The sequence below is a fragment of the Alligator mississippiensis genome, chromosome 3, assembly GCF_030867095.1.
Source record: "Alligator mississippiensis isolate rAllMis1 chromosome 3, rAllMis1, whole genome shotgun sequence".
NCBI classification, from domain to species: domain Eukaryota; kingdom Metazoa; phylum Chordata; order Crocodylia; family Alligatoridae; genus Alligator; species Alligator mississippiensis.
Genome location: NC_081826.1, coordinates 267,406,156 through 267,433,030, shown reverse-complemented (window position 1 = coordinate 267,433,030; position 26,875 = coordinate 267,406,156). Strand labels below are relative to the sequence as shown.

The following is a 26,875-nucleotide window of genomic DNA, read 5'->3' as shown; positions in this document are numbered from 1 at the left end:
TTTAAATTGTCTTTGGACCATGAATTGACAGTTCAGGAGACAAGTGTGGAAGTGGGGCTACTCTTAATGACCTAGACATGTCACTATGGTGAAACTACAGATCTGAAAACATCTGTTGATGCTCCTGGAGGAACTATGCACTATTGAAAAACTAACCAGAACTACCAGCTGGGCCATATTATGCGCCTAATACTGGAAAAATCTATCATTTTGATGATAAGAAGGAAAGCATTTTATTAAAACCCTATGGTTTGCCCCAGAAGGGTTTAAAAGTATGTAGGTACATACAGTTTATCATGCAAATGTATTGTTATTTTTGGCATATTTATAAAATTATTAAAGAGGAATATATCAACCATTTTCAAAATATATTGGTCAATGTAATTTCATCCAGTAATACATTCTCTGTAGAATCTATAGGTATTGGTTTAAAATCAAAGTACTAGTTTATTGAGAGCAAATAAAATGAACATCCATGTACAGTGTAGCTGATCAGATTTGGTTGTTTTGAATCTGACTGGTAATCTTGATTTGTATTGTATCATCCTCCTTTGCAACAGCATTTGCACCTATCTATGTAAAAATATATGGTAGATGCATTCATTTTTACATTTGCTCTTAGAATGTTACTCTCGTTCATTTAAATAATATACAGCACTTGCCATGGGAGTCTAAAGGAAACTTGTAAACAGACATTCGGATAGAGGTGTGGCAAAGAAGAAATTCCCAAGATTGAAAGCTGAATGTAATAAAGTTGATTTCAGCCAGAATTTGTAAGCTGCAGGGTGCATTAAATTAAGCATCCACATCTATCGGTATATTTAGATGTCTTGTCTGACTTTTCAAAATGCCCAAGCACTTTACAGCTCTTGTTCTTAACACAAGTTGCTGAGTGCTCAGCACTTCTGAAAATCAGGCCACTGAGTAGGCTCCCAAATCTCAGCCTTTAATATTTTAATAAAATTCATGCCATATTTACAAATCAAGGCAACCTAAAATTGTTAGTATTTATGTATTCAACCTAAAGGTCATTTGAATCAAGCTACATTTTCTTTAAACTCACTTAAGTCTGTCTTTTTCAGTATGAAGGATGAAGAAGAACAGATGTGCCCCATTTGTTTGCTAGGCATGTTGGATGAAGAAAGTCTAACAGTGTGTGAAGATGGCTGCAGAAACAAGTTACATCACCATTGCATGTCTATCTGTATGTCATTGTTTTATATATATTCATTACTGGTGACCCAAAATACAGAAATGGTTTTGAAATATAGCAGGCTAATTGCATCCCAGCAAATGGGTGAGAAGAAAAAGGCAGGCATCAAAGCTAAACAATTTTATTTTAAATGTATAGAGAACTGAAAAAAGAATGTCAGGCTCTGTTTTATTGTGATGCTTGTGTAGAGCACTTCAGTGAAATCCTATCACAATAGTTGGGGTTAATAAGAAAATCTGGTTACTGTAAATAAAGCATGTTGCCCCAGGAGACAGAGTACAATGAAAGTATGGAGGGAGCAGATTTCTAAGGAAGCATCTTCTGTAATGAGGTTAAATAGTACTTTTATACTAAATCATATGCATGTTTGGAAGAAAATATTAAATGACCATATCTTAACAAGAGCTCTGGACAGAAAGTGTATGTGTGTAGAATCCCATCATTTAAATGTTATTGTTTACAATACAATTTTACAAAAACATCTTTTTAATTCAAAGAGCTAGGTAAGTTGCATTTTAGGAAAAGTGATGCTTAAACTAAAATATTGCTAAGCAAATGAGATCTGGTATGGAATCAGAACTTGATTAGTTCCTGAAATTATTGGTAATAGAATATGGTTTGTCACCAACTCATAAATTGTATTTGGTAACCTGATGCCCTTGAAGAGTTTATCAGTATTGATCATACTTAATCTAAGTCTGGGCCTTTACTACCCAAGTTAAAAGATCCAGACCTGTTAGCTCAAAGTCAGCAGTAGATACTTCTGGGCTCTAGACTCATTAGAGTAGGTAAGAATATGCTGTTTGACCATGGGGTATACAACATACAGCTATTCCTCGCTTAACGTCATAGTTACGTTCTTGAAAAATGCAACTGTAAGTGAAGCAATGTTAAGCGAATCCAGTTACGTTGCAGTAGTTACCTACTAGCAGTCAGCAGCCAAACAACTTTATAAGTGAACATTGTACGGCTTTAAATGAGTATGTTCTCTAGTAGATCGGCAGTGGTTTTTAACCAGTATAATCAGACTTCTATATATAAGGCCCAGGGGGGATTTTTGTTTATAATTTAATACACTGTTTTGCATGTAAAAGTATAAATATATCTTCAATATTGGGATTAAAAGAAATCTACACACCAAAAGAATAAAACAAAAAGCAAGCATTGCATGACCTAGCTACACTGAGTACTAAGAGCTGAATTCAGAACTACATATACTTGTGGGGAAAAGGATATATTTTAATTTAAAATAAAATTTAAAAAATACTGACTTTTTTTAATAGCCAGACATTGGTCTTTCCTTCATATGTTTGCCATATACTTTAGACACCATGTTGTTTTGCTTTCACTGAATTTCAGGGGCAGAAGAATGTCGACAAAACAGGGAGCCACTTATATGCCCCCTTTGCAGATCTAAATGGAGATCTCATGATTTCTATAAGTAAGTATTTAATGACCATAGTGAATCTTCCATTTCAAGGCATTTAGCTAAATGTACAGAACTTCTATGTTTAATGTGTTCCTCCACAGTAAATATTTGCTGTTTGTTTGCAGTCATGAATTGCCAAGCCCTGGGGATTCTCCTTCTGTTCTCCGTGTGGTTCAGGAGCAAACTCAGCAGCAGCCTACAGCTGGATCACAAAGGAGAGCACAGGATAGCAGTTTTAACCTTACTCATTATGGGGTTCAGCAGATCCCTTCAATCTATAAAGATTTAGCTGAGCCGTGGATTCAGGTAATGTTAGTTTGTCATCTTGATATGATATTTTCCTATCTTTTTGCTACTCGGAGCCACTTGTGCTTGGAATTATTCCATTTTCAGAGGACCCAACTGTATTTCTTTGTGAATTGACAAGAGGAAGATGCTTTGCAAATTATTGCTTGTGCTAATTCTCTAGTGCACACTCACCAATAGAACTTTCTTCTCCTTCACAAGCCTATTTTGTTAATGTAGCTTCATCTCACTTGAAAAAAAGAAAATAATATGAGACATTACCTGGTAATGCCCACCAGCATCCACAGCAATTATTTCTTTTGACTATGTCTGAAAAGGATTATCCATTGATGGTACTGAAGTTACTAAATAAACCACTCAGTAATACAGAGAAAATTAATGATGAGAATTCCAAAATAGTCATTGTAATCTTCTCCCACACACACACTTCTTGTACCTGGTGCAATCCTAAAGCATCTTATGGAGATAGTCTTCTGAGCCATATGGTTAATAAGTTTAACTTTCATTCAAAATATTTCTTAGTTTTGTTTTCACTGTTTAAGTTTGGAAAATCTCAAAAGCTCTGCTTCATTGTCATATAAGAAAATGTTACATCAAAAGCACAGTGAATATTAATAGATACCCTTCTTAATAGCAGATGCTGCATAGCTAAGTGCTGAAGGGTTAGGTGGCCAGTCTGCTCTTCTCTCTAAAGTTGGAATTAGTTTATCATGGAAAGCTGTCTGGGGAACTTGCACTGCCACTGTCATTGCTGCACCTGTTTTCTGCAGAAGTGATTATCATGCTGAGTGCTGCATAGAAGGAAACAGTTATTGAAATTACTAGCATTCTTCCTTCACTACCTATTGTAGCAGTTAGTAAATGGTTTCAGATTATGCTGTAGTTTCAAAAAACAGTTGGGGCAGAAATCAGTACAGTAAAATCTGTTATCCGGCATGAGTTGGAGAATGCCAGCTGCCTGTTGTGTAAAAATTCAAGATATCTAAAAATACTTTGAGGGAAGGGAGGCGGGCTTGCATGTGGCGGCAGTGCAGTGTGGTAGATAGTGGTGGCATGGGGCAGTTGCACATGGCGGCAGTGGTGGCGTGGGGTGGTGCACAGCGGCGTGGTGCTGGTTAATAGAGTATTCTGGCTAGTAGAATGTGGGATAACGGATTTTACTGTTTGTTTGTTTTTAAATAAGTGAAATCTTTTGAAAAAACCAGTGCAGTAGTATATATTGTATTTTGCCTTATCTTTATAAAAGGTTATTGGATATTTAAAAGTATGCAATACAGCTGGTATTTATTCTTAGAAACCATTGAGACAAGATTTTTAACTTGAAATGCTATTTCTTGAAATACTTAAATAATTGAGCTCGTAATATTATGACCTGCAACCACATCAAATGGAGTGTCTTTACTGTTACTACTAGGTATTTGGAATGGAGTTAGTTGGCTGCTTGTTTTCTCGAAACTGGAATATACGAGAAATGGCACTTAGACGTCTTTCCCATGATGTTAGTGGTGCTCTGTTACTGGCTAATGGTGAAAGCACTGGAAATTCTGGAAGCAGTGGGAACAACACAAGTGCTGGAGCTCTGGGAGCAGCTAGTGGGTCATCTCAGACCACTATCTCAGGAGATGTTGTAGTGGAATCCTGCTGCAGTGTGCTGTCCATGGTCTGTGCTGACCCTGTCTACAAAGTGTATGTTGCTGCTTTAGTAAGTAACTGTTTACTTACCATATTTTGGCATTTTTGTGAAGTTGCTTGGCCACCTAGTTTTTTCAAGTTATTAAGCACCCATAGCCCCTACCCACGTCTATGCAAGTTGTTGATTCCCAGCACAGCTGAGAGGCCCATTTAGTGCTAAAGCACTCTCTTAAAAGGAAATGAGCAAACACCTCAGCAAATATAAATTGGCATAGTTTGACTAACTTTACTAACTGAGAAACCATCCAAATAATCTCAGTTGCCAGGCAAAATGATTGGACCTATTAGTGCTGCTGATATTAACGATATTGGTAGAACAAGAATCAGGCATGTCATGTAGAATGCAAGATTGAGTCATTTTTATACTAACGAAGTAGGTTGAAAGGTCTCATACTTTAAAATATTAATGACACATGCATGTGCACTCTGTTTTATGTATTTAAACCTATTTATAATGTTTTCCTGAAGAGATGAGTGCAGTTGACCTGATTTAATACCTCTCTCCTTCCCTCCTCTTAGAAAACATTAAGAGCCATGCTGGTATATACTCCTTGTTATACTTTGGCAGAGAGGACAAAACTACAGCGACTTCTCAAACCAGTTGTAGAGACCATATTAGTTAAATGTGCAGATGCCAACAGGTATGGGCTTTGATTCATTCCAGACTCATTTCAGGTCTTTATTGAAAACTCAGTCTTTTAAAACTTCAATCAGTACTACATCATGGGCAAGCAAAGAGCTCTCAAAGTCTTGGTTGTAGGAGGGGTTGATCATGACTAAACAGGCCATAGAATATTTTGTTTTAGGCCATTGAAGTTTTGTTCAAGTGCTCATTTAACAGTAAAATAGCACTGTAGATATAATTATTTTAGTCGTTCCATGATACCTTTTTTTTTTTTTTTTTTTAGTAAAGTACTTGGCTACTGAGGAGCTAATGCTTCAACTTTCTTACCGTCTTTATATGGCCTACCTTTTACTTATTTTTTTTGTCACAAATATACATTTTTGTCAGTCTCCTCCTTCGCTGTCTTTCCCAGACCTCCAGTTGTCTAGTGGCTAACACTTGGGACTTCCACTGAGATTCTTTACCAGTCTGGTTCTTAATATTCTTGCAGTAGTGTCACTAAGTTATTGTCCTCTGCTCACTTCTTTGTGGCGTCATGCATTATTCCTTAGAATAATTAGACTCAGCATCAAACTAATTCTAGATTGTGACCTCTGGAGCATGATGGACTATTTACCTGTTTAGATAGCCTATAACAGGGTAGGACCATGCTCCTTGACTGGGGCCTTCCATCCCTGTGATAGAAAATAATAAGTAACGAAAGGTTTCACAGGTTCAGTTACTTATCTGCTTACATAGTAGAAATTAAAAGTATCAGAATATCAAGTGGTTGGTATTTAAATACAAAGGTTACTTTCATAAAATATTGGACATATCTGTTTTTCTGATGTTATTAATATGTCATGCTGATGATTACATGTTAATTATCAGATGTATTTTAGAAATGGTGTCTTTAGGTAGCCCAGTAAGAGATGATGCATTGTTCCCCAAAATGTGAAGGGATAATACCAGCTGATGTGTGCTTTATGTTGTTCCATAAGAAGTATTATTGGGCTTCTGGAATGTTAATTTTGTAACAGTGCTATTTACAGCAACAGTATTTTACAACTGTTGCTCTTCTTGGAAGTCTTACTACAGTAACCTGACTTGTATACAGATTGATTTGTGGCGATTGTAGGTGAACAATGCCAGAAGTTATTTTTAAGGTAAAAGTTGTGTAAAATCAACAAGGATGATGTATGTAAAAAAAAAAAAAAAAAAAAGTCAATTAAATTGCAATTAATGCGTCAAGTGTTCGTGTTAACACACAAAAAAAACGAGCCTGCCCCTGGGCTCTGCTTCACTACTGTCACCACTGCCTCCGGGCCACCCCACAAGGCAGTGGTGACAGCGCAGAGGACTGCAGGGCAGCCTGGTTACAGGCTCCAGGTGGTTGTAGTAGTGGGAAAGGGGTACACACAAACACAGCTGCAGCCAGGAACACAGCCTGGCAGCATGTGGAACAGCTTCCAGCAGTTAAGTCTGTGGAGGGGGTCTTGATCTGCCCACCCCCCACGCCTTCCCCTCCACAGACTTACCTGCTGAGTAGTGTGTGTGTCTGCCCTTCACTCCCAAGCCACAGCACCCCCAGCCCTGCTGCTGCCTCTTACTCCTGACCCACAGTATCCCACATCCTAGCAGGGTATGCAGAAACCCCCCTCCCTTGGCTCCATACCCCACACTCTCAGCCTCCCCACACCTTCACAAATTCACGCACCACACCCACCCCACAACCATACAAAGTGCCTGCATAATTTTGCATAACTTTGAGTTTTTCTACACATAATTTCGAGTTTTTAAGGTATGCAATTAAAATCATGATTAATTGCGAGTAATTTTTTTAATTGCGCAACTAATTATTATAAAAAAATTTTAATCATTTGACAGCCCTAGTAAAAATGTGCTATAACTTACCAAATACAGATATTCAAGGTATCAACTTAAAAGGTAAAGATGTCAGAAATATTAATATTGAAAATGTTATCCATCAGGAATATCTAATGTAATGTTTACTTATGCTTTTAATTTGTTTTAGCCGCACAAGTCAACTTTCAGTTTCAACACTGTTGGAGATGTGTAAAGGCCAAGCAGGAGAGCTGGCAGTTGGAAGAGAAATACTTAAATCTGGTAAAAGCATCTTTATTCCATGTAAATAATTATAGTAAAATATTTCAGCTCTAAGGATACATGAACAACTATAGTAAGGAAATTACTAAAAATCTATTAATGGAATTTTGTTTCAGATAATACAAACAACAATAACAATAAAAGTTACTGTTGAGCCAATTATTTCTGACATAAAAACAACATAATTTATGTTCAGTATAACCATGTTGCCTTTACCTTGCTGCAACCTGGTTTTTTGATCGATCTATTTCATAGGATCTAGGTTGGAAATGGATTTAACACTTGCTTTGTAATTTTTTTTAATAGGGTCTATTGGTATTGGTGGTGTCGATTACGTCTTAAATTGTATTCTTGGAACCCAAACTGAATCGAACAACTGGCAAGCGCTCCTTGGGCGTCTTTGTCTTATAGACAGACTCTTATTGGAATTTCCTGGTGAATTTTACCCCCACATTCTTAGTGGGGACATTTTACAAGCTGACACTGTAGTAGACAGGTACTTGTATATTATTTTTCGTCTTTATAACTAATCATTATTATCCAGTTTTTCACAGTGGGCTCCCTATGTTATCCATGTGCAAAAAGTTATTTCTTCCATGTAGTGGGGGGTGTAATGACTGCATATCTATGCACATTTTGAAAATGCAACTTAAAGTTGTAAAACTTGTTTTTCATTTTCAAATGTATGTTCTGAAATAATCAAGCAGTAGTAAATGTAACATAATGTTGATGCACTTTTTCTATAGTTTACTTTTATGGTACTAATTAACTGATAAGTGTGAGCTTTAGGTAACAGTTAAATTTATTTATTTTAGGTATAAGAAGCTGTTGTCCCTCTTGAAATTCACCTTGCAGTCAATTGATAATTCCCACTCAATGGTTGGTAAACTATCCCGGAGGGTTTTTTTGAGTGCTGCAAGAATGGTTGCAAGAGTGCCCCATGTGTTTGTAAAACTGTTAGAAATGCTGAGTGTGACGAGCTCAACTCATTACACAAGGATGCGTCGACGTTTGATGGCAATAGCAGATGAAATGGAAATTGCAGAAGCCATCCAGCTAGGCATAGAGGAGATGCATTCTGTAGAATGCCGACGTGGTGACTTTATGCAGCCACCTGTCCCAGATAACTCTCCAGAAGCAACAGAAAATAATACTCCTAACAATACTATCCAGTTATCAGGGAAAAGTGGGAAAGCATTGCTGAGTGCCAGTCCAGAGGACATTTCTGAGACACTGGCTGGCATGTCTGTGGGACTTTCTGTTTCATCAGTAACCACTGAGCAACCAAAGCCAGCCATTCAAACAAAAGGCAGACCCCACAGTCAATGTTTGAACTCTTCTCCCTCATCCAGTCATTCCCAAACATTATTCCCAACATTACCTTCTCCCTCAACCCCATCTGTACCAGCTGGCACTGTAACAGATGTCTCTAAACTCAGACCTCAGGCATTCATTCCCTGCAAAATACCCTCCATTTCTCCTCAAACCCAACGGAAACTCTCTCTCCAGATTCAAAGAAACTGTTTGGAAAATAAAGATCCAGAGAAACTTTCCCCAGTTTTTACCCAGGCCAGGCCTATGCCATCTAGTCACATACACAGGCCAAAGCCATCTCGACCCACCCCATGTGAAATGACCAAGCGTGGAGAGACCTCAAAAAACAGTATGACACTTGATCTGAAGGACATTTCACAGTGTGATGGCAATAGGAACAGCAGTGCAGTTATACCAAGTGAAGAGTCAGTGTTCACACCAGTGGAGGAAAAGTGCAGTCGGTTGGATATTAATGCGGAGCTCAATTCTAGTATTGAGGACCTACTTGAAGCCTCCATGCCTACAAGTGACGGCACGGTTACGTTCAAGTCTGAAGTTGCTGTTCTTTCTCCTGAGCGAGCAGAAAATGACAATACTTATAAAGATGATGTCAATCATAATCAAAAATGTAAGGAAAAGATGGAAGCTGAAGAAGAAGAAGCTTTAGCTATTGCCATGGCAATGTCAGCATCTCAAGATGCCCTACCAGTAGTTCCTCAACTACAGGTTGAAAATGGTGAAGATATCATAATTATTCAGCAGGATGTAAGTATTCTGAGGATTTGTTTTTAGTTTTTCCATAAGCCCACGTTTGATTTCCATACCTGTTTTAATAATGCTAATGCGTTTCTGACATTACTTAAATATATAAGGAGAACAGTGTTCCTTCTCCATGAAGTAGAATGGAATACAGATACTGATGAAAGTATTGGCATCTAATGTGTGTTGGAATATAGCAGCATAGGATAGGGAGTTACTGGTTTACCAAGTCCAGGCACAGCTACTGGAGGCACCATACAATACAGTTCCTTTTGTAAATTAATAAAGCTCCATTTTAAGTGTTTTTCTGCTTCTTGCTTCCACTAATCTCATTGGAAGCCTTTTCCAAAATTGATATTTGCCACAGTAGACAACATCCTGCTCTTAGCATTTGTTTGGTAGTCTGAGTTCATGGTGCAACAGAATCCTGTTGAGATCACTGTAAAAACATTTTGAAAAGGTATCTGAAAGAGCAGCAGCATTCAGTGCACCAGAGGCTTCCAGGCACTAAAGTAGCTGAGCAAAAAAGTTTGAAAGCAAGAATGGGAGAAGGGTGCAAAACAATTAAGGGAGAAGGGGGAAGGAAATGAAGCATGGAATAATAATTCGATGGTTTCAAGCAGGAGCAGAGCGTGCCAGGTTTTTGATTAGATTGAACTTGATGCAGAAGGTAAAAGGTAGCCAGGCTAGAAACAGGAGAAGTAGAATGACAGAAGTGGCAATAGTAGTGGGGAAAATATTAATAACAGCATATGTGGGTAGGAGAAGTGAGAAAGATACAGGAGGCCTAGAGAAAGAGGAGCATGCATTACCACTAGGTAGTGGATATAAGCTTTAGCAATAGAAAGACAAAACAACATTTTATAGATCTTTTAAAGAAAGAATTGACATGATCTGATGAGTCTCTCTGTGAAGGGGAAAAGAATTGATGCAAAATGTATAACTTTGAGTGACAGTTAAGTTGAAGGTGATGGAGAAAGAGGCAAGTATTTACAAATAAAGGATACTTCAGGTCTTGCCAAACATAGCATGAGTTCATGGCGAAACCAATACAAAATGTTATTCCAGCCAAGAAGTGTTGACTGACGATGTGGATTTAGATCTCACCAGCTATTGTAATTCAAATTTTGAGAGGAGATGATGTCAAATATAGATAAAATTATAGCCAAAAAGGTCTCTTCTCATCTGTTCTGTGCCTTCTCATCATTTTTTTTCCTGTTCTCATCTATTAAGATTATAATTTCTTTGGAACAGGGACTGTGTGTTTGTACATATAGCATACTGGTATCTCAACCTGAATTGGAGCCGTATGTGATAACAAACAGCAGTGAGAAGAAGTACTTGTATGAATTTTGGAGTATTTCAAATAATTTATTTTAGGCTCAGTTTAATTTTAAATGAATTTTATTAAATAGAGAATTAATTTCACACTAATCAGCATCTAAACATAGGTCACTTCAGTTGCTTTTCAAAACTCTTACCCAAATATTGGATACAGGTTCTTTCAGTATTTATCATTAGGGTTGCGTGCCATCTCTGTAAGCAGAATCATTTTCTAAATACAAAGTGTTTGGGGGGTTATTTCTGCTGTTGCACAAATCTGTTCCTGAACAACTGCCATTCCCAAGTTTGGCATTAATAATCTAAAGCTGTTTAATTTGGTCAACTCATGTTAAACAGGGACTTAAACATGCTGCCAAAAGATGGACTGGCATTTCTAATGAAATTTCAAAGTTTTAATTTTCAAATAAACTCTTGAAGTTTTTAACTCCTTCATCTTAATTCAATTTGCAGACACCAGAAACCCTTCCTGGACATACCAAAGCAAAACACCATTACAGAGAAGATGTGGAATGGCTTAAAGGTCAACAAATCGGTCTTGGAGCATTTTCTTCCTGTTATCAAGCTCAAGATGTAGGAACTGGGACATTAATGGCTGTAAAACAGGTAAATGATCCATTTCAAATATTGTCTAGAAATTTAGTAGCTGAATAAGTTGAAGAGAAAACATTAAATAAATAACTTGGAACTAATTCTGTAATGATTTTTGTCCTTCGTGACCTTGTCCCTGCAGATTCACCTACAGGAGTTGCATGCACTGCATTGTGAGCCATGGAATATTTTTCAAAGACAGTCCTGCTTGCTCCTCTGATGCCTTGTTTAGAACCCTGGATTTAACTAACTCCCTGCTGCCCAGAAATATCCCTCTTTTTCCAGGGGTGGGCATAGTCCATAGATACAGTATACAAATCCTTCTTCTGTGTGGGGTTTAGTGCTACATTTAGGTAGATAGGTTCTTCCTCACTCTTTCTGTAAAAAAGAAAATTATATTGAGTGTTATACACTATATAGCCCTTTTCTTTTGTTGAACTTAAAGTGCTTTTGTCCCTTAACCAATTTCATGAGTAAGGGACAAAACTGAGAGTGGAACCCAGACCTCAACTCCCAAGCCATTGCTCTTTCACTGGGTAGCTGCCAATATAATCTATAATAATAATAAGCTTAGTCTGTCTGTCCAGAGCACTCTGATTGGTTGTCTCAGCAGCCAGTCGCAGTGCTTACTGAAACAGCCAATCAGAATGCTCCGGACAGAAGCGTGTTGTTATTACAGAAGATCCTGAGACATTTCAAACAGATATGCAGGCAAGTCAGAGCTAGAATGAAGCATCAGGGCCCCCCATTGTGGAGTGGGCAGGCTCTGCTGAAGGCGGGGGAGGGGAACAGTGATCCTCCCCTGCTTCTCCCCAGAGCCTGCCTGCCCCTCCCATGGCCGGGGGGGGTGGGATGAGGTGCTGGCAAGCCCTGAGCTGCAGGGGGTCCCTGGTGCTTCCCTCCACAGTGGTGGCACTCCATGGAACCGCCTGGGTGGAGTGCCAGTGAGTGGGTGCTGCTGCCACAGAGGAAAGCACCAGGGACCCCTGCAGATCAGGCTGTGCAACCTGCTGACAGTTTGCTCCCTGGTTGTAGGAGACGCAGGCAGGCTCTGGGAAAAGAAGGGGAAAAAAATCAGGCCCCTCACAGCTCTTTTTTAAACTCGGCAAAGACTGCCCACACAAGCTGCCACTGGGTCACACGGCCTCCAAGTTGCGGGGGGAACCCAGAGCTTCCTTCTGTGGCATCGGTGCGTCTCAGGGCCACCCAGGCAGGGTGCTAGCTGTGTGAGTGCAGCCCCAGCTCAAAGGCAGCACCTGCTGGATCCAGTGGTGCTTGGGGCACTGGAAACCCAGGAATGCTTGGAGAAGTTTGGGCTTGGCAGCCCTCCAGTGCCTTGTGCACCATTCCTACCAACTTCTCGCTGCCTGGGACTGCCTGGGAATGGGCTGGCTGCCCCAGGAGGGCAGCTGGGTGTGCTGGCAGCCAGAGAAGGCAGCAGGCATGGTGCACAGGGCACTGGAAACTCACCAAGCCCAAACTTCCCCAAGCACACCTGGTCTTCCAACGCCCCATGCACCATCCCCGCCACATTCTCTGGATAGGGCCCTTGTACACATGAGGAATATTACTGTAATTTGTTACATAGCAAACTAAAATAAATGGGACGTGTTTTAGTTTGCTACATAAAGTCATTTAAATCGAAATACACCACCAAACATGTACGCTGTTATGCAATTAAATCGTTAAAAAGGGCAATTTAACCACTAAAAGGGACAACTTCCTCACGTGTACAATGGTCCTCTTGTTTATAGTCATAGAATAAGTCCCAAGGTCAGACTTTTGACAAGCTATACATTTATATTCCTACGCCTGTGTTTACACATGGAGAGCTGTATGTAGCCTTTTTGAGGGTGAGAAGCTTTGATTCTACTAAAGTATTTGATCAAAGGATAACTAAAAATCCTGTATTTAAAGAAATATTGTTGCAATAAAAATTTAATCGCAGATGTTTTGCGGGTTTCAGCTAGTTACTGAATTATTTTTCATCCATTAGTAAATCCACATTTATTCCACAAGTCTCTGCTACAGAGTAGAACATGTAACCTAAGGGGTTCTCTTTTTCCAGAAAGTTCTGTGTTTGGACCAGTATCCTCAATATTTAAACTTGGATGAAAGACTACAACAGCTTCCTTATGGAGAATGATTTAGGAGACATTGCCATGAGCAGTGTTCTTCTGATCCGGGTACCTCTTGTTTGAATCAAGTGGTTCAGTACTGAGGGAATCTTGTCTTAAACCTTCTACAAACCAGAGAATAATTTGAGATTCAAGGAATTTTCAAGTGTTTGCATCCAGCATTCTTAGATACTTCTATTTTGCTTGGAGCTGTCGAGTGTGATAAGGGGTCTATATGCTACTTTGGACTAATGTATAGCTCTTCTTACAAAATAAAACATCAGCAAAGGCACAGGGAGATTTCCTGCAAGATACCATACTTTCAGTCCTAATAACAATTCAGAACTAAGAGTTGGTTCCAAACCTATGCTAGCATATATTCTTGTCCTAAGGGCTTCTAGGGCCTCCAAGGATCTGAAGTGGCAGGTTACCATTCCTAAATTAGTTAGGACTGCACATCTGGCATTACATTCTAAGCCTAGTTTAAGGCCTTGACTCCTCCCACTTCTTCAGAGATGAAAAAGATGTTTCTGGAGTTAGAAGAAATGAAGGAGGATAAGGAAGTGGTGGCACAATTGCAGAATTGTGGGCTCAAGGAGCATACCCATAGCTCCCCAAGAGTTTGCTGCTTTGAAAAGATTCCATGACTCCTGCATTGTGGATCTGCAGGCACAATGTATTTGGAGAAGTAACTGGTAAGTAACCTTTTATTACTTAGAATCCATATGAAGAAAACCAAGGAATTTTTGTTTGGGTTTTGTCTTCTGGTTTCACTTCTACTGTAGCTCAGGATTATAAAGATGCCTTTCTTAATTAGACTTATATTATTAAATAATCCATTTTCTAAATCCAGACAATTTCCAGGATAGATCAAAACCCAGTGATGTCTTTACTTTCCTTTTTTTCCTGATGCAGCGAGTATTAATATGGAAAACATGCATCTTAATGCTGATCACAAACTTTTAAATCAATTTGAATTTTATTTGATCATTGAAACAGCCCTGTTTGGGAGGATGGTAACTAAGTGGTGTTGTCCACATTTTACAGAGAAAGTAAGAATGACCAAAAGAAGGACTATGCTGCAGTCCAAAGGTGTGGTTCAATGAATGGGTCCCAGTTGCTTGTAGTTCCATCTTTGTACCTGTAAAAGCATACCTTCCATAATTCTTTAGGTCAATTATTTTTCTCTTGGAAAGGGAATAAAGGACAAAAATTAATTCTGGCAGGGTCAGAAATCCATTTTGGTCAGTCTGTCATTCTTCTAGCCTTTTCCATGAAACCTTATAATATTTTGTGTGATTTGGTCAGCTATATAAATGAATGCTTAAAAGAGCTTTTGTCACAAATTATAGAACAAAAACCTGAATCTGATGTGATACAATTCTGGAATTGTCACCCTAGCAGTTAACTGCTATACAGTATTGAGAAATAATGAGGTATGCTGTGTCTTCCATCACTGCAGGTGCTCCTCTTTTTAGGAATCCATTACTGGTATTTTCCTATTTGTTAGTTGGTTGGTGAAGGGGCTGCTGCCTAAGAACAGCATCCTTGTGTTACCTGTTTGGAGTAAAAGCTACAGGAAAATCAACTTTTTCCCATCTCCATCCCCATCCTCCAGTTTATACAGAGAGAGAAGACTCTTGAGCAGTATTTATTTATACATCACAAGAATGAGTTGAGTCTTTTAATGCTGCTTTTGATTCTCAAGACTTTGGAATGTTTTGCACTTATTTTTATGCCAAGAATAGTTTAAATGGCCTTGAGTACAGTCACTGGGGGGAGGTGCATGCCCAGTGATCTTTCCAGAAAAAGTGTCTCAAAAATTAAGTCATAGCACTTGTAGAGTTTTGGACAGTAAGTAGAATTTCAGGATGTACAGAAAGAATGAAGCATGTAAACCAGTGGTCCACCAACCAGTGGATCTCAATCCACTGGTCGATCTCGAAGCCTCTTGGGAGTTGATCCAAGGCTGGGGTGGGGGCCTGAGCGCATGCTTGTGCATACGCCAGCCCAGCAGGTCAGTCTGTGGGAGAGGGAGGGAGGGAGTGGGGGCTAGATCAAGGCCCCTGTGCTGAGGAATAGTGCTGCAGAAGCAGGAGTCAGGGGTAAGTTGAGTGGGGCTGTGACTGGGTGAGACTTACTTCCTGGGGAGGCGCACCCCCAAATAATTTTTTCTGCCTCTGTCTGCTCAGCCTTTCCCCACAGACTTACCTGCTGGGCCCAGGGGGTGGGGGGAGGCTGACAACAGCTCAGGGTAGATCTTGGGGTGCTTTTAAATGCCAAAGGTAATCTTCTACTTAAAAAGGTTGGAGACCACTGGTGTAAACCCATCCATCTCTGCTAGTGGTTCTCACCCTTGTTAGACATGAGACACCCCTCAAAAAATGCCAACTTTTAGCTTTCACTTGTGTTTTTTGGCAAAGCAATTCTCTTGTTGCAAAGAACTCACATCACAACTGATCAGAATTTTTTTACAGTATGGATTCTTATTTGAAATCTCTTGGTTTAACTTGTGAATCAACCCGGGTTGAGAATCAGTGATCTAAGCTGTCAAAACCAAACATAATTAGGTAATTACAATCTGGAATTTCGGATCCAAGGCCACTCTTTGAAGTAAATCTGAACTGAATATTTTTGACACAGGTGACGTATGTCAGGAACACGTCATCTGAACAGGAAGAGGTAGTCGAAGCACTGAGAGAAGAAATAAGGATGATGAGTCACTTGAACCATCCTAATATCATTCGAATGTTGGGTGCTACATGTGAGAAGAGCAACTACAATCTCTTTATAGAGTGGATGGCAGGTAAAAAGCGTTTTCTGCATCTTACTGGGGTTGTCCTACTTAGAAGCAAAAGCACATTTGCTTTATTTCTAGGAAGAAAGTAATTAATTTTCTTTTACTGGAAAAGTTTATCTAGCAAGCATTAAAGTTTGTGAATTTCCATGTTGCAATATAATTTAATTATCACTTCCATTTAGTCATTTATTAGTGTTTGTATTGTTTCCAGTAGCCAACACTAAAATTAGTTACAAGTTACAAAATGGTTATAATCTTGAGTGAGCTGGGTTGGAATTGAGTGGCTTTAATGATATTTTATGAGAAACTACTTTACCTGAATTCTTCTATTTTTCATCTGCCTTTATGTGAATTTTATTTCAAAAGTAAAGTTTTAGCAAAAATCTTTGTTCTTGAATTATGTGAGTGTATGTTTGGTGCGGGAGAGATTTCTTTTTGTGAACAGGGTTGCAGCAAATGGTTTTTAAGGTTCTTAGACATAAACCTCTTCTAGACTATTTGTTGAGTTTAGGGGTAATCAGCTTACTATAACAAACAAACCTGAAAACCTTAAAACTATGTGTAATAGAAAAAATGTTCCAGTGTGTGCACAGTTTGTGCATGCTTGTTATTTCAATAAATTCACAAGTTCAGCTGAAAAGCTGATAAACTGTTTTGCCAGCACCTACATCTGCCTCCCAAAAACAATTGACTGGAAATGGCATGTTAAAATACTAATTAAACTTTAAAACTACCACTCAAAAAACAGGGAGGACCTGTAATTAAGTTCCTATGTGGATACTAGGATACAGTCCTTAATTTGGTGCAGTTTAAAATATTTTATCCTCAGTAAAATTGCATAATTTCAAATTTAAAGTAATTTTGCTTTAAAACAAAAATCTTGCTGAAGGAAGTTAGGATATCCATTGTTTTTATAAAATTGCTTCAATTGGGAAGAAATGCATTATCAGGCAGGGGACATATGGAGAATTATCAGGCAGGATATATGGAGACATTTTGGTTTAAAAGAGTTTTCTGCAACAGATTTCTCAGTACAGTTTAGAAGAGGCATGCTTAGTAGGCACCTAGTACATGTTCAGTTAGAGGTCCCATGAGATCTGATCCCCATTTCTAACATTGTGCCTCCTGTCATGCCACACATGCATGGCAGGAGGCATGATTATAGAATCAGAGATCTGATTCCAGTTGTGCTTATGATCCCAGGCTCCCCCTACACTGGCAAATTAGAAACCAGATGCTCACAGCCTGGGACTATCCTGGGACAGGGGTGGACAGACAACTGATTGTTAATTCCAGACCTGGGCTCTCTGGGCTGAAGCTGAAAATCAGCTGATCATCAACCCAAGCAGAGAGAGCTGAAAGGCTTCCCCCACTGGGACTTTAAAGCTCAGGTCTAGCAGTTCTAGTGGGGAGGCTGGGCAGAGAAGCTCCTGGTAGGAGCTGGTTTTCAGATCAGGCCCAGAGAGCCCCAGTGTGTGGACATGCCACACATTCCATTTATGGTGCCACACAAACCATCCATAAAATGGAGAACATTTTAATGGCTGGTTTACCATTTTCTGGTGCCGTAAATTGGGTGCATTTCCCATTTATGCAACCGTTAACACATTAAAAGAAGCATAAATATAATGAGTAGAGGGCCCATAGTTACTCATCTGGCATTCTGTAGTGGAGTGTGGTGCCCTGATATAAAGGGAGAAATCTTTGCTTTCCAGAAGTATTAGTCAGGGCCAGAAGCTTAACTAGTTGTTCTTAAAAAAAGAAGAGATTGATAAATGTTGAAATAGAATTTATTATATAGTATGTCTTTTTGTGATAGCAAGGGAGTAAATTTGGGGAGCCAGAAAGTATCTCTTCTCCTGTGCTTCTCTGAAGGAGAGCAGTGTATTCTCTTCAACACGTTTACATATCTTGGTCGACTGCTCATTAATATCAGACTTCCAGCATACAAAGCTTGAGTACAGGTTATTGAATTTAATAATGCAGAAAACATATTCCTGAAATAATCCTGCTGGATTTTGGAGAAGAATGGAGCTCTAACGTATGATTTTATAAAACAGGAATATATGGTATAATGATTTTTTTAAAAAGGTTGCAGGGCTCTTTCCATTTCATTGAAGTATTAAGTTTTCATGAAGGATGAAGAAAAAAACACAATAGAATACCAGAGACAAACAGACGGACCATATACTAGCATATATGATTTCGAAAAAAACTTTACTATTTATTGTTTTCCCTTTTCCTGCTTTTTAGTATGAAGTAATTCTGCATGTTAAAATTTAAGGCTAAATAAGCAGGAGCATAAATTAAGGTCCCCAAAAGAAATAACTGTAAGAACCATGTTTATTTTCCACTAGCAACATCTATGACAGCAATGAGCCAAAAAGAACAAACTGCTGCTCTATTTAAAAAGCTTAATATAGCAATTGGAGTGCATATTTCCACCAGTGGCAGAACTTCTGAACTTTTGTTTTAAACTTTAATTTAAAAAAAAATGTTTAGCAATTCAGTGGGTGAAAACTGAGGTAAATGTATTAGAAATTAATGCTAAAGTTAGTTGTGCATGCATATGCAACCTCAAGTTCTTCAAAAACCTGTGCTAATCACTAGCTGCTAAATAAACCAGAAATAATTAGGCTCTAGTTCTGGCAGTCCAAACTTATAATTTATGCATATATTCCATTAATCATATTTATCTTCCAGGGGGATCAGTTGCTCATTTGTTAAGTAAATACGGAGCCTTCAAAGAATCAGTTGTTATTAACTACACGGAGCAATTACTGCGTGGCCTTTCTTACCTCCATGAAAATCAGATTATTCACAGAGATGTCAAAGGTAAGAAAGCTTCAAGGTGCTGTTTAATAACTAGAGTTTAAAAAAGAAACATATATGATTTTTTTTGAGACTTGGCAGTTTCTTTGAGTCACTCTTATGTAAATCCACTCTTATAGAAGATGCAATCTGTGCCTGAACTGTCCAACTGCCTTTTGGAACTTTGAAGCCCCTAAACTTCATCCAGATGTTCAGTAGCTCTTAGGTATATGAAAGCAAATATCCCTACCTCTTTGGTGAAAACAGCCTGAGGCAAAAGTTTTAAAAGAACTGTTGAGTTGGTTTCTGGAGTAAGCTGGTGAAAATGTTTCTGCTCCACTTTCAATACCAAAGGTAGAATAGAATCTGCAAAGGTTCCTCACTTTAACCTGCTTCAGGTATATATGGTAACTTAATGTTGTTTTAAACAGCTCTGCAAATCTATAATAATAATAGGCTTATTCTGTCTGTCCGGGGCACTCTGGTTGTCTCGGCAGCCAATGAAAAAAAGAAGAAAAAAAAAAAGTTGTGAGGGACCCTATCCCTTTATTTTTTCCTGAAGCCTGCCTGCCTCTCCCATGGCTGGGGTGCGAGCTGCCAGTAGGCCTTGAGGTTCAGAGGAGCTCTGGTGCTTCTCTCTACAGCAGCAGTGCCCCCAGGACCACCTGGGTGAGGGGCCAGTGGGTAGGTACTGCCCAAGGGATGCTGCCACTGTGGAGGAAAGCACTGGGGTCCCCCATAGCTCAGGGGCTGTATGACCTGCTAGCAGCTCACTCCCCTGCCACAGGAGATGCAGACAGGCTCCAGGAGGGAGAGGAAAAAAAATTCAGCCCTTTGCCATTTTGTTGGGATTTTTAGCCTGCCTACGTGTGCTGCCGCCAGGTCGCACAACCCCTGAGCTGCACAGGTGTAGCCCCAGCTCGCAGGCAGCACCCACTGGATCCAGTGGTGCCTAGGGTGCTGGAAGCCTGGGTGTGCTTGGGGAAGCTCAGGCTTGGTGGCCTTCTAGTGCCCCATGCACCATCCCCGCTGCCTAGGAGCGCCCGGGAATGGGCTGGCTGCCCTGGGAAAGCGGCCGGAGGGAAGCTGGGTGTGCTGGCAGCCAGAAGAGGCAGCGGGGATGGTGCACAGAGCACTGGAAGCCCGCCAAGCCCGAGCATCCCTGAGCATGCCTGGGCTTCCAGCTTCCCATGCGCTATCCCTGCCGCCTTCTCCAGATAGGGCCCTTGCGCACATGAGGAGCATTGTTGTAATTTGTTACATAGTAAACTAAAATACATGGGATGTGTTTTAGTTTGCTACATAAAGTCATTTAAATTGAAATATGCTGCTGAATATGTACACTGTTACGAAATTTAATTGTAACATGCTGCCAGGGCAATTAAACCACTAAAAGGGGCAGTTTCCTCACATGTACAAGGGTCTTCTCATTCTATGATTCTGAGCAAGTCACAGGGTCAGACTTTTGACAAAATATGTATTTATAGTCCTATGCCTGTGTTTACACATGGACAGTTTTATGTAGCCTTTTCAAGGGTGAGAAGTTTTTTGATTCCATTAAAGGATTCGGTGAAGGGATAACTAAAAATCCTGTATTTAAAGAAATTTTTACAATAAAAATTTAATCACAAATGTTTTGCGGGTTTCAGCTGGTGTGAAGTATAATACTGTAGTGTAAGAGTGGTGTTGTAGCTCCGATGGTCCAGAAATTATAAGAGGGAAGGATTTCTTAGGGTAATATCTTTTAGCGGACCAACTACGTAGTTAGGAGAGAGTTAGACAAGCTAAATGCAAGACATTCTTCCTGTTACGCTTAGTCACTGACTTCAGCTTATGAATAAACTTGTGTAATTTTATACTTAACACTTAAGAAAACAAATTTCAAAGTTAATGTTTCCTTTACCCTTTTTTCTGAACCCATTTTCAAGTGGATGTGAACCAATGGAATGATATGTAGGGAGAACCACACTAGCTTAACAAGACTAATTTAGCTTGGGTGGAGCACCACTAACATGACTTTGTTGCTTCTGTTATCCAAGCTAGCTAATATCCCTGCATAGCACCGAGCTCTCCTGTGATCACACAGCTTTACAAGAGGGAGAGAAATCTCACGTAGGTGGCTGTATGGGGCATGCAGCAAGTACTGGTCATCACCCTTTTCCCCACCTGGTTGGGAGTTCAGTCTGTCATTTGTCCTATCTCCAATGCTTATGCTTTCATATTACTTCTCTACATCTTATCTAGGATGACTTCAGGCCAGTGAACGCAATGTTATTTAAGCATATTTGAGACCTGTCACCCAGAGTTGCTGTTCTTGGCTCTACTTAGATTTCCGTGCTTGTGTGTGATTTTTGTCAGACCCTTAATGTTGTTTTAATACAGGTTTTCTATCTGTTCATGTTTTTGCTTGCAACAGAAAGCCAATAGCAGCTTTTTATTATTATGCCGTTGACAGGTGCAAATTTGCTAATTGACAGCACGGGTCATAGATTAAGAATTGCTGATTTTGGAGCTGCAGCCAGGTTGGCATCAAAAGGAACTGGTGCTGGGGAGTTTCAGGGACAGTTGTTGGGAACTATTGCATTCATGGCACCGGAGGTAAGGAGACCAGTCTAAAAAAAGTTCTAAAATTCCTTTAAAAAAAATTAACATAGCCAAATGCTAATATAAGACTCTTTGAATCAGTGTCCAGTAGTGAAGTGATGCTTCAAGTAAACTCATTGGCATGAAGAATAGGAATTATGGAAAGGCGCGCTGTTGGTGTAGTTGGTGTTTTTTCTCTTACGTATTTATTACTCCAAGTACATGGAGAAGCTGACTTGTTTTTTGGTTTGTTATTTTTAATTATCAGATGGTCTCTTTTTATTTGACTAGCTAGGACTTTTAGTGTTATAATTGATGTTAGTATAACGTCTCAATAGCAATGCCATTTAACTTATTTAACACCGCTAATTAGCATTCACTTGATTTGAGCTCCTTGTATCTAAAAACAATGTATGTATAGCGTCAGTGGCCTGGCTTAGTTAAATTGAGTCCTGATTTATATGTCTCTTAGGTTCTGAGAGGCCAGCAGTACGGTAGAAGCTGTGATGTATGGAGTGTGGGCTGCGTTGTTATAGAAATGGCTTGTGCTAAACCACCTTGGAATGCAGAGAAACACTCCAATCATCTTGCTTTGATATTTAAGGTGAGGTACTTAATTGTATTATAAATTAATTGTATTATAAACATCAAAGACAGTGTTGACTCAATTTCATTTGTAGCAATGGAGATTTTTAGGATGAAATGAGCTGCACATTGAATAACTGATTGCAATGCTCCCTTTCCATTTTAAAGGGTTTTTATTAGAAATGCTACGCTGATAAAGAGCTGCTACATTTTAGCTCTAAACTATTCCATTTTAGTTATTTTGAAAACTGAATCACTAAGAACAACCTCTGGAGAGGAGTATGTACTTAAGATGTGAATACATCCTTGAGAGAGCACAGCAGGGATGATTTGTGATATCTCTTTGGTGACATCATTTTTTCCTCTTTTTTTACTGTTTTTTTTCTAACTTTATAGAATAATGATACAACAGTTACTCAAATATTAATGTTCATAACTTGGGTGGGGAGGGGGATCCTGCCCTAAAATTTGAAATTCACGCAAGTCCTCAGCCCCGAAGGATTTTAATAAACTTGCATCTCCAGGTATTGATAAAAGGACAGTAATTTTTTTCCAGATTGCTAATGCAGTTCACTTCCTTATTTAATGTAAATAGGTTTAATAGAAATCATAGTTAAACAAATGACATGAAATGATTGAAGGAAATACTTTTACAAAATAATCTGTCAGCAGTATTAATATCCATGTTCTAATTCAGTCTTGCTGAAGGTACCATAACTAAAGCTATTTTCCCATTAATGGGCATTCATATAGAGAGGTTAAGGTTGAAACTGTTCAGGCTTAACCTTTCTATATGAATAGAGCGTGAATTACACTTTTTCGTCTTGCATGTGGTCCTTCAAGGTCATAGTTTAAATATTCTGGCAGGATAATGTAAGGGAGAGTGCACCCACAGACAATCTCATTAGCTCCGTATGCTTACTTCCATTTTGCCAGTAAACACAGATGGCCAGTGATCTGCCCGGATAATGCTTTTAAGGATGGTCAAAGGATTACCAAGAGTCCATTCAGCAGGTGGTTGTCCGGGAGGGTTGTTCCAGAAAGAAAATATGAGAGGATCCAAGGTGGGAACATAGAAGTAGAGAAGAATAGCAGAGGATTCATATGTTGGGGAAACAAGTGTCACGCTTTACATGAGGTCAAGAAAATCCAAAGTGAGGTCCAAAGCAGTGGTTATATACAATAATCAGCAATAGCAATAAGCCATAGAGAAACTGGATAAGGAAAAGAGATCTGATCCTATCAGACAGCATATGAGGTAAGTCAGCTAAAACATCAGAACAATTGGTAACCTCTTAAGAGAAAAATACCTAAAATCCATGTTTCCTTCTCTTTTGTAGATTGCTAGTGCAACTACTGCTCCATCAATCCCCCCACATCTGTCCCCTGGTTTAAGAGATGTGACCCTTCGATGTTTAGAACTTCAGCCTCAGGACAGACCTCCATCAAGGGAGCTACTGAAACACCCAGTCTTCCGTACTACGTGGTAGCTAATTATGTAAAACGATATGCTGAAGATGCTACTGACTATAGAAATACTTGCCTCGCCAGTGCAGTTTTAGCACAGTGGCTTGAATTATTTTGCTGGCCTTAATTATACATCATGGACTTAAGGCTGGCAGAGGACCTTTACCTAAGTATGTGATTGACAAATCGAAATCTTTACCGAAGCTCAGTATGCAATATTTCACCATTTGTGCAGAAATATGTAAATGGTGCCTTTTCAAAGATCTGGCTCTTAAGTGAACAAGAAAACATTTTTCTTTAAATCTGCATGATTATTTAGCAGATAAGTGATTTTTATTTTATTTGGAGCACTTTTTCAGCAATATTAGCAGCTGAGGGGCTCAGGATCCGTTTAATATAGCAATCACTGTTCCATTTCACATCATGTGGTCATAAGCAGAGGGTTCTGCAGTTCCATTCAGTTTTTCATCACTGGTTAAAAGGAAGTTCTGTATCTGTTCCTTTGACTTCACAAAGTACATTCTGAGTGGAGTAACAAAAACAAATGTTGGTGGATAAGTTTTCAAACCATATTTTGCTGTCATTATAGATGAGCAGGCAGTTGTGGTTCACTGTGCATTTACTGCTGGCACTGTAATTTCCTTTTTGAAGTTACGGTTCTATATTTTCATTATATTTAACATTCAGGGAAAGGTGATCATTTAAAATAAATAAAAAAAATCTTTAGAACTAGGTGCAAACTGTATGTCACTGAATATCTTGTTGATGCAAGAATTTTTAATACAGGTTTGTTTGAAATCTGGAATAAAATAATAAAATGCCACCTTCATTCAGCAAGTCAGTGTTTCAGGCTCTGATAGTACAGGTTACTTAAATACAGAAAGCAAGATTGATCTTCATAAATCAACGCCCGACCCAGGTCATGCTAAATCTTAGTTTTTCAGGGTTTGGGGGGGGGGGGGTTGTTTTGTTTTGTTTTTTAACCTAGTAATTTCCTTTTGTAAACCATGTAGACAGGCTTCATATAAAGAGCCCCCATCACAGCTCCCTTGAAAGTCAAAGGGAGATTTGCCCCTTAATGTCAATGGAGGCAGAAGCAAAGTCTAAATCAAGTCTTACTTTGTGACAACACTGTGTTCACATGCATTACTGATACCAAGTTTTTAAATGCTGTTTTCCTTCTGCCATACATCATCCATGTACAGAAGCAACTGGTGTTAATGTAATTTGGAAATCTCTTACCAATATGGTTTAAGTGTAATAAGGGTGTTGTTTTTAACAGGAAACAATCCTCAATTTGAAAAGCAAGTTAAGGTAAAATGTGAAGTAAAGCTCCACCTGTTGTATGGAACTTTTTTGTTTTTAACAGGTGTTTCCTTTAAAAGTTTTAAATGGTTTTAAAGACAGGCTTTCAGATTCTGATGCATGGAATTCTGAAGGAAAATGGCAGCTGTTCTTTTGCTTTTTAAGGGGGTCTTTTTAAATGAGTACTGATTGTTTTAATTCATTTTTTCAATAACTGTTCAAGTTTTAACTCTTCAGAAGCCAGTTGAATTGTTGGACTGAAATAGAATTGGTTATTTTCAAAGACTCAGGACAAACTAAATAAGCTATAGTACATTAAAAATGTACAACGATACACAAATTGGAAATAAAACAAGTTTAAGAGAAGTTTACAGGAATGATAATGCTCATATAAATAAAAAGCCGTTTCATTAGATGTGAATGTGTATTTCTCTTTGAAATTTTACATTCCTTTTTTATTTTATTTTATTTTTGGAAGTTTGGCAAACTTTGAAGAGTTAAAAGGAAAAAAGTGCCGAAATGTGAAGTTTGGTAGCTCTGTTTTGTACTTGATTTTCTTTGTTTTGTTCTGTTTTGTTTTGTTGGGGTTTTTTCCGACCGCTTTAGAATTTTTCATGATTCTAATAAGATTGGTTCCAAGTCATTTTTATGTGCAAGCTTTAAAGGATGCACTCTTGCCAATTTATGTACTGGAAAAATAAATTGTCAGATTGATACTGTTTCTGGCATAAATGTAAAACTATATAAACTGATGAACCTCAGCTAATCAGTATTACTTTATAGATCACCATACCTACCACATTTCAGACTCAGACTGCCTCTAGATGTCCAAATGCATTTGTTTGAGTTTGTTTGCATTTCCCTCAGCTTGCTGGTAATTGTGGTGTTTTTAAAATGCAGATGTGATGTAATATTCTTATTTTCTTTGGATCAAAGCTGGACTGAAAATTGTATTGTGTAATTATTTTTGTGTTCTTAATGTTATTTGGTACTTAAGTTGTAAATAACGCCTACTGCTGTTTATTCCAGTTTCTACTACCTCAGGTGTCCTATAGATTTTCTTCTACCAAAGTTCACTTTCACAATGAAATTATATTTGCTATGTGACTGATTCCTAAGACTTCCAGGGCTTAAGGGCTAACTTCTATTAGCACCTTACTGTGCAAGCAAATTTTACAGAAATCTCTGGGTTAAGAAATTTGGCTTCATTGTATCCTTTGTTATTTTAAATATATCGAGATATTTTAATTAAAAGTTTTTACCCCATTGAACCAATTTTATATAGTATAATTTGTACCTATTTTGGTGTTTTTTGTCTTTATAGTAAATAAAAGTTTTTGAACAAAAGTGTTCTTTTCATGATACTGCAGTCATTTTGAATTTATCAGCGTGAGTAAACACTTCCACAACTCTTATTGGTCATACACACAAGCATTTTGTATGCAGCACCTGCTGGTTGCAACAAAACAAATATATAGAGACTGAGACCCCTTGTGAAAAGGGTCTTTTAAACTTTTTTCTCAGCTGTTTGACAAATTGGACAGACAGCCTACTAAATATAATTGGTCTCTTTCATCTATCTCGGCTTCCTGTTTATCACAGAATCATAGAAAAGTGGGACTAGAAGAGCCCACTGGAAATAGTGTAGGTCAGCCCTCTGCTCAAGGCAGGATAAAGCAGGGGGACATGGCTGTCAGTCGCATAGTTGCGAGGGTTGTTAAAATGCACTTGAGATCCAAGGAAGTGGGGCATGTCCCTTGCTACAGAGGAGGGGCAAAAACAGCCCCATTCTGTAACAGTCTGACTGTGGGGTAAAATTCCTTCCTGATCC

At 38.8% G+C, this 26,875-nt stretch overlaps 1 protein-coding gene across 6 annotated transcripts in view; it reads left to right on the top strand.

Moving 5' to 3' along the window:
- Positions 1-26,406, top strand: part of MAP3K1 (mitogen-activated protein kinase kinase kinase 1) — a 37,442-nt gene extending 11,036 nt beyond the window's left edge. For 4 of the 6 annotated variants that reach the window (XM_014594061.3, XM_006266575.4, XM_019495938.2 and 1 more), the window contains exons 7-20: positions 1,083-1,204; positions 2,573-2,654; positions 2,768-2,948; positions 4,363-4,650; positions 5,160-5,281; positions 7,280-7,371; positions 7,678-7,867; positions 8,187-9,450; positions 11,239-11,391; positions 16,137-16,299; positions 18,997-19,128; positions 21,560-21,702; positions 22,160-22,291; positions 23,613-26,406. In XM_014594061.3, the coding sequence (XP_014449547.1) occupies positions 1,083-1,204; positions 2,573-2,654; positions 2,768-2,948; positions 4,363-4,650; positions 5,160-5,281; positions 7,280-7,371; positions 7,678-7,867; positions 8,187-9,450; positions 11,239-11,391; positions 16,137-16,299; positions 18,997-19,128; positions 21,560-21,702; positions 22,160-22,291; positions 23,613-23,762 (3,214 nt within the window). In that variant the 3' untranslated portion in view covers positions 23,763-26,406. Of the gene's footprint in view, positions 1-1,082; positions 1,205-2,572; positions 2,655-2,767; positions 2,949-4,362; positions 4,651-5,159; positions 5,282-7,279; positions 7,372-7,677; positions 7,868-8,186; positions 9,451-11,238; positions 11,392-14,006; positions 14,189-16,136; positions 16,300-18,996; positions 19,129-21,559; positions 21,703-22,159; positions 22,292-23,208; positions 23,531-23,612 lie in introns of those variants that run through there. The other 2 variants (XR_002092983.2, XR_002092984.2) reach the window with 2 other exon arrangements.
- The last annotated feature ends 469 nt before the right edge of the window (positions 26,407-26,875 follow it).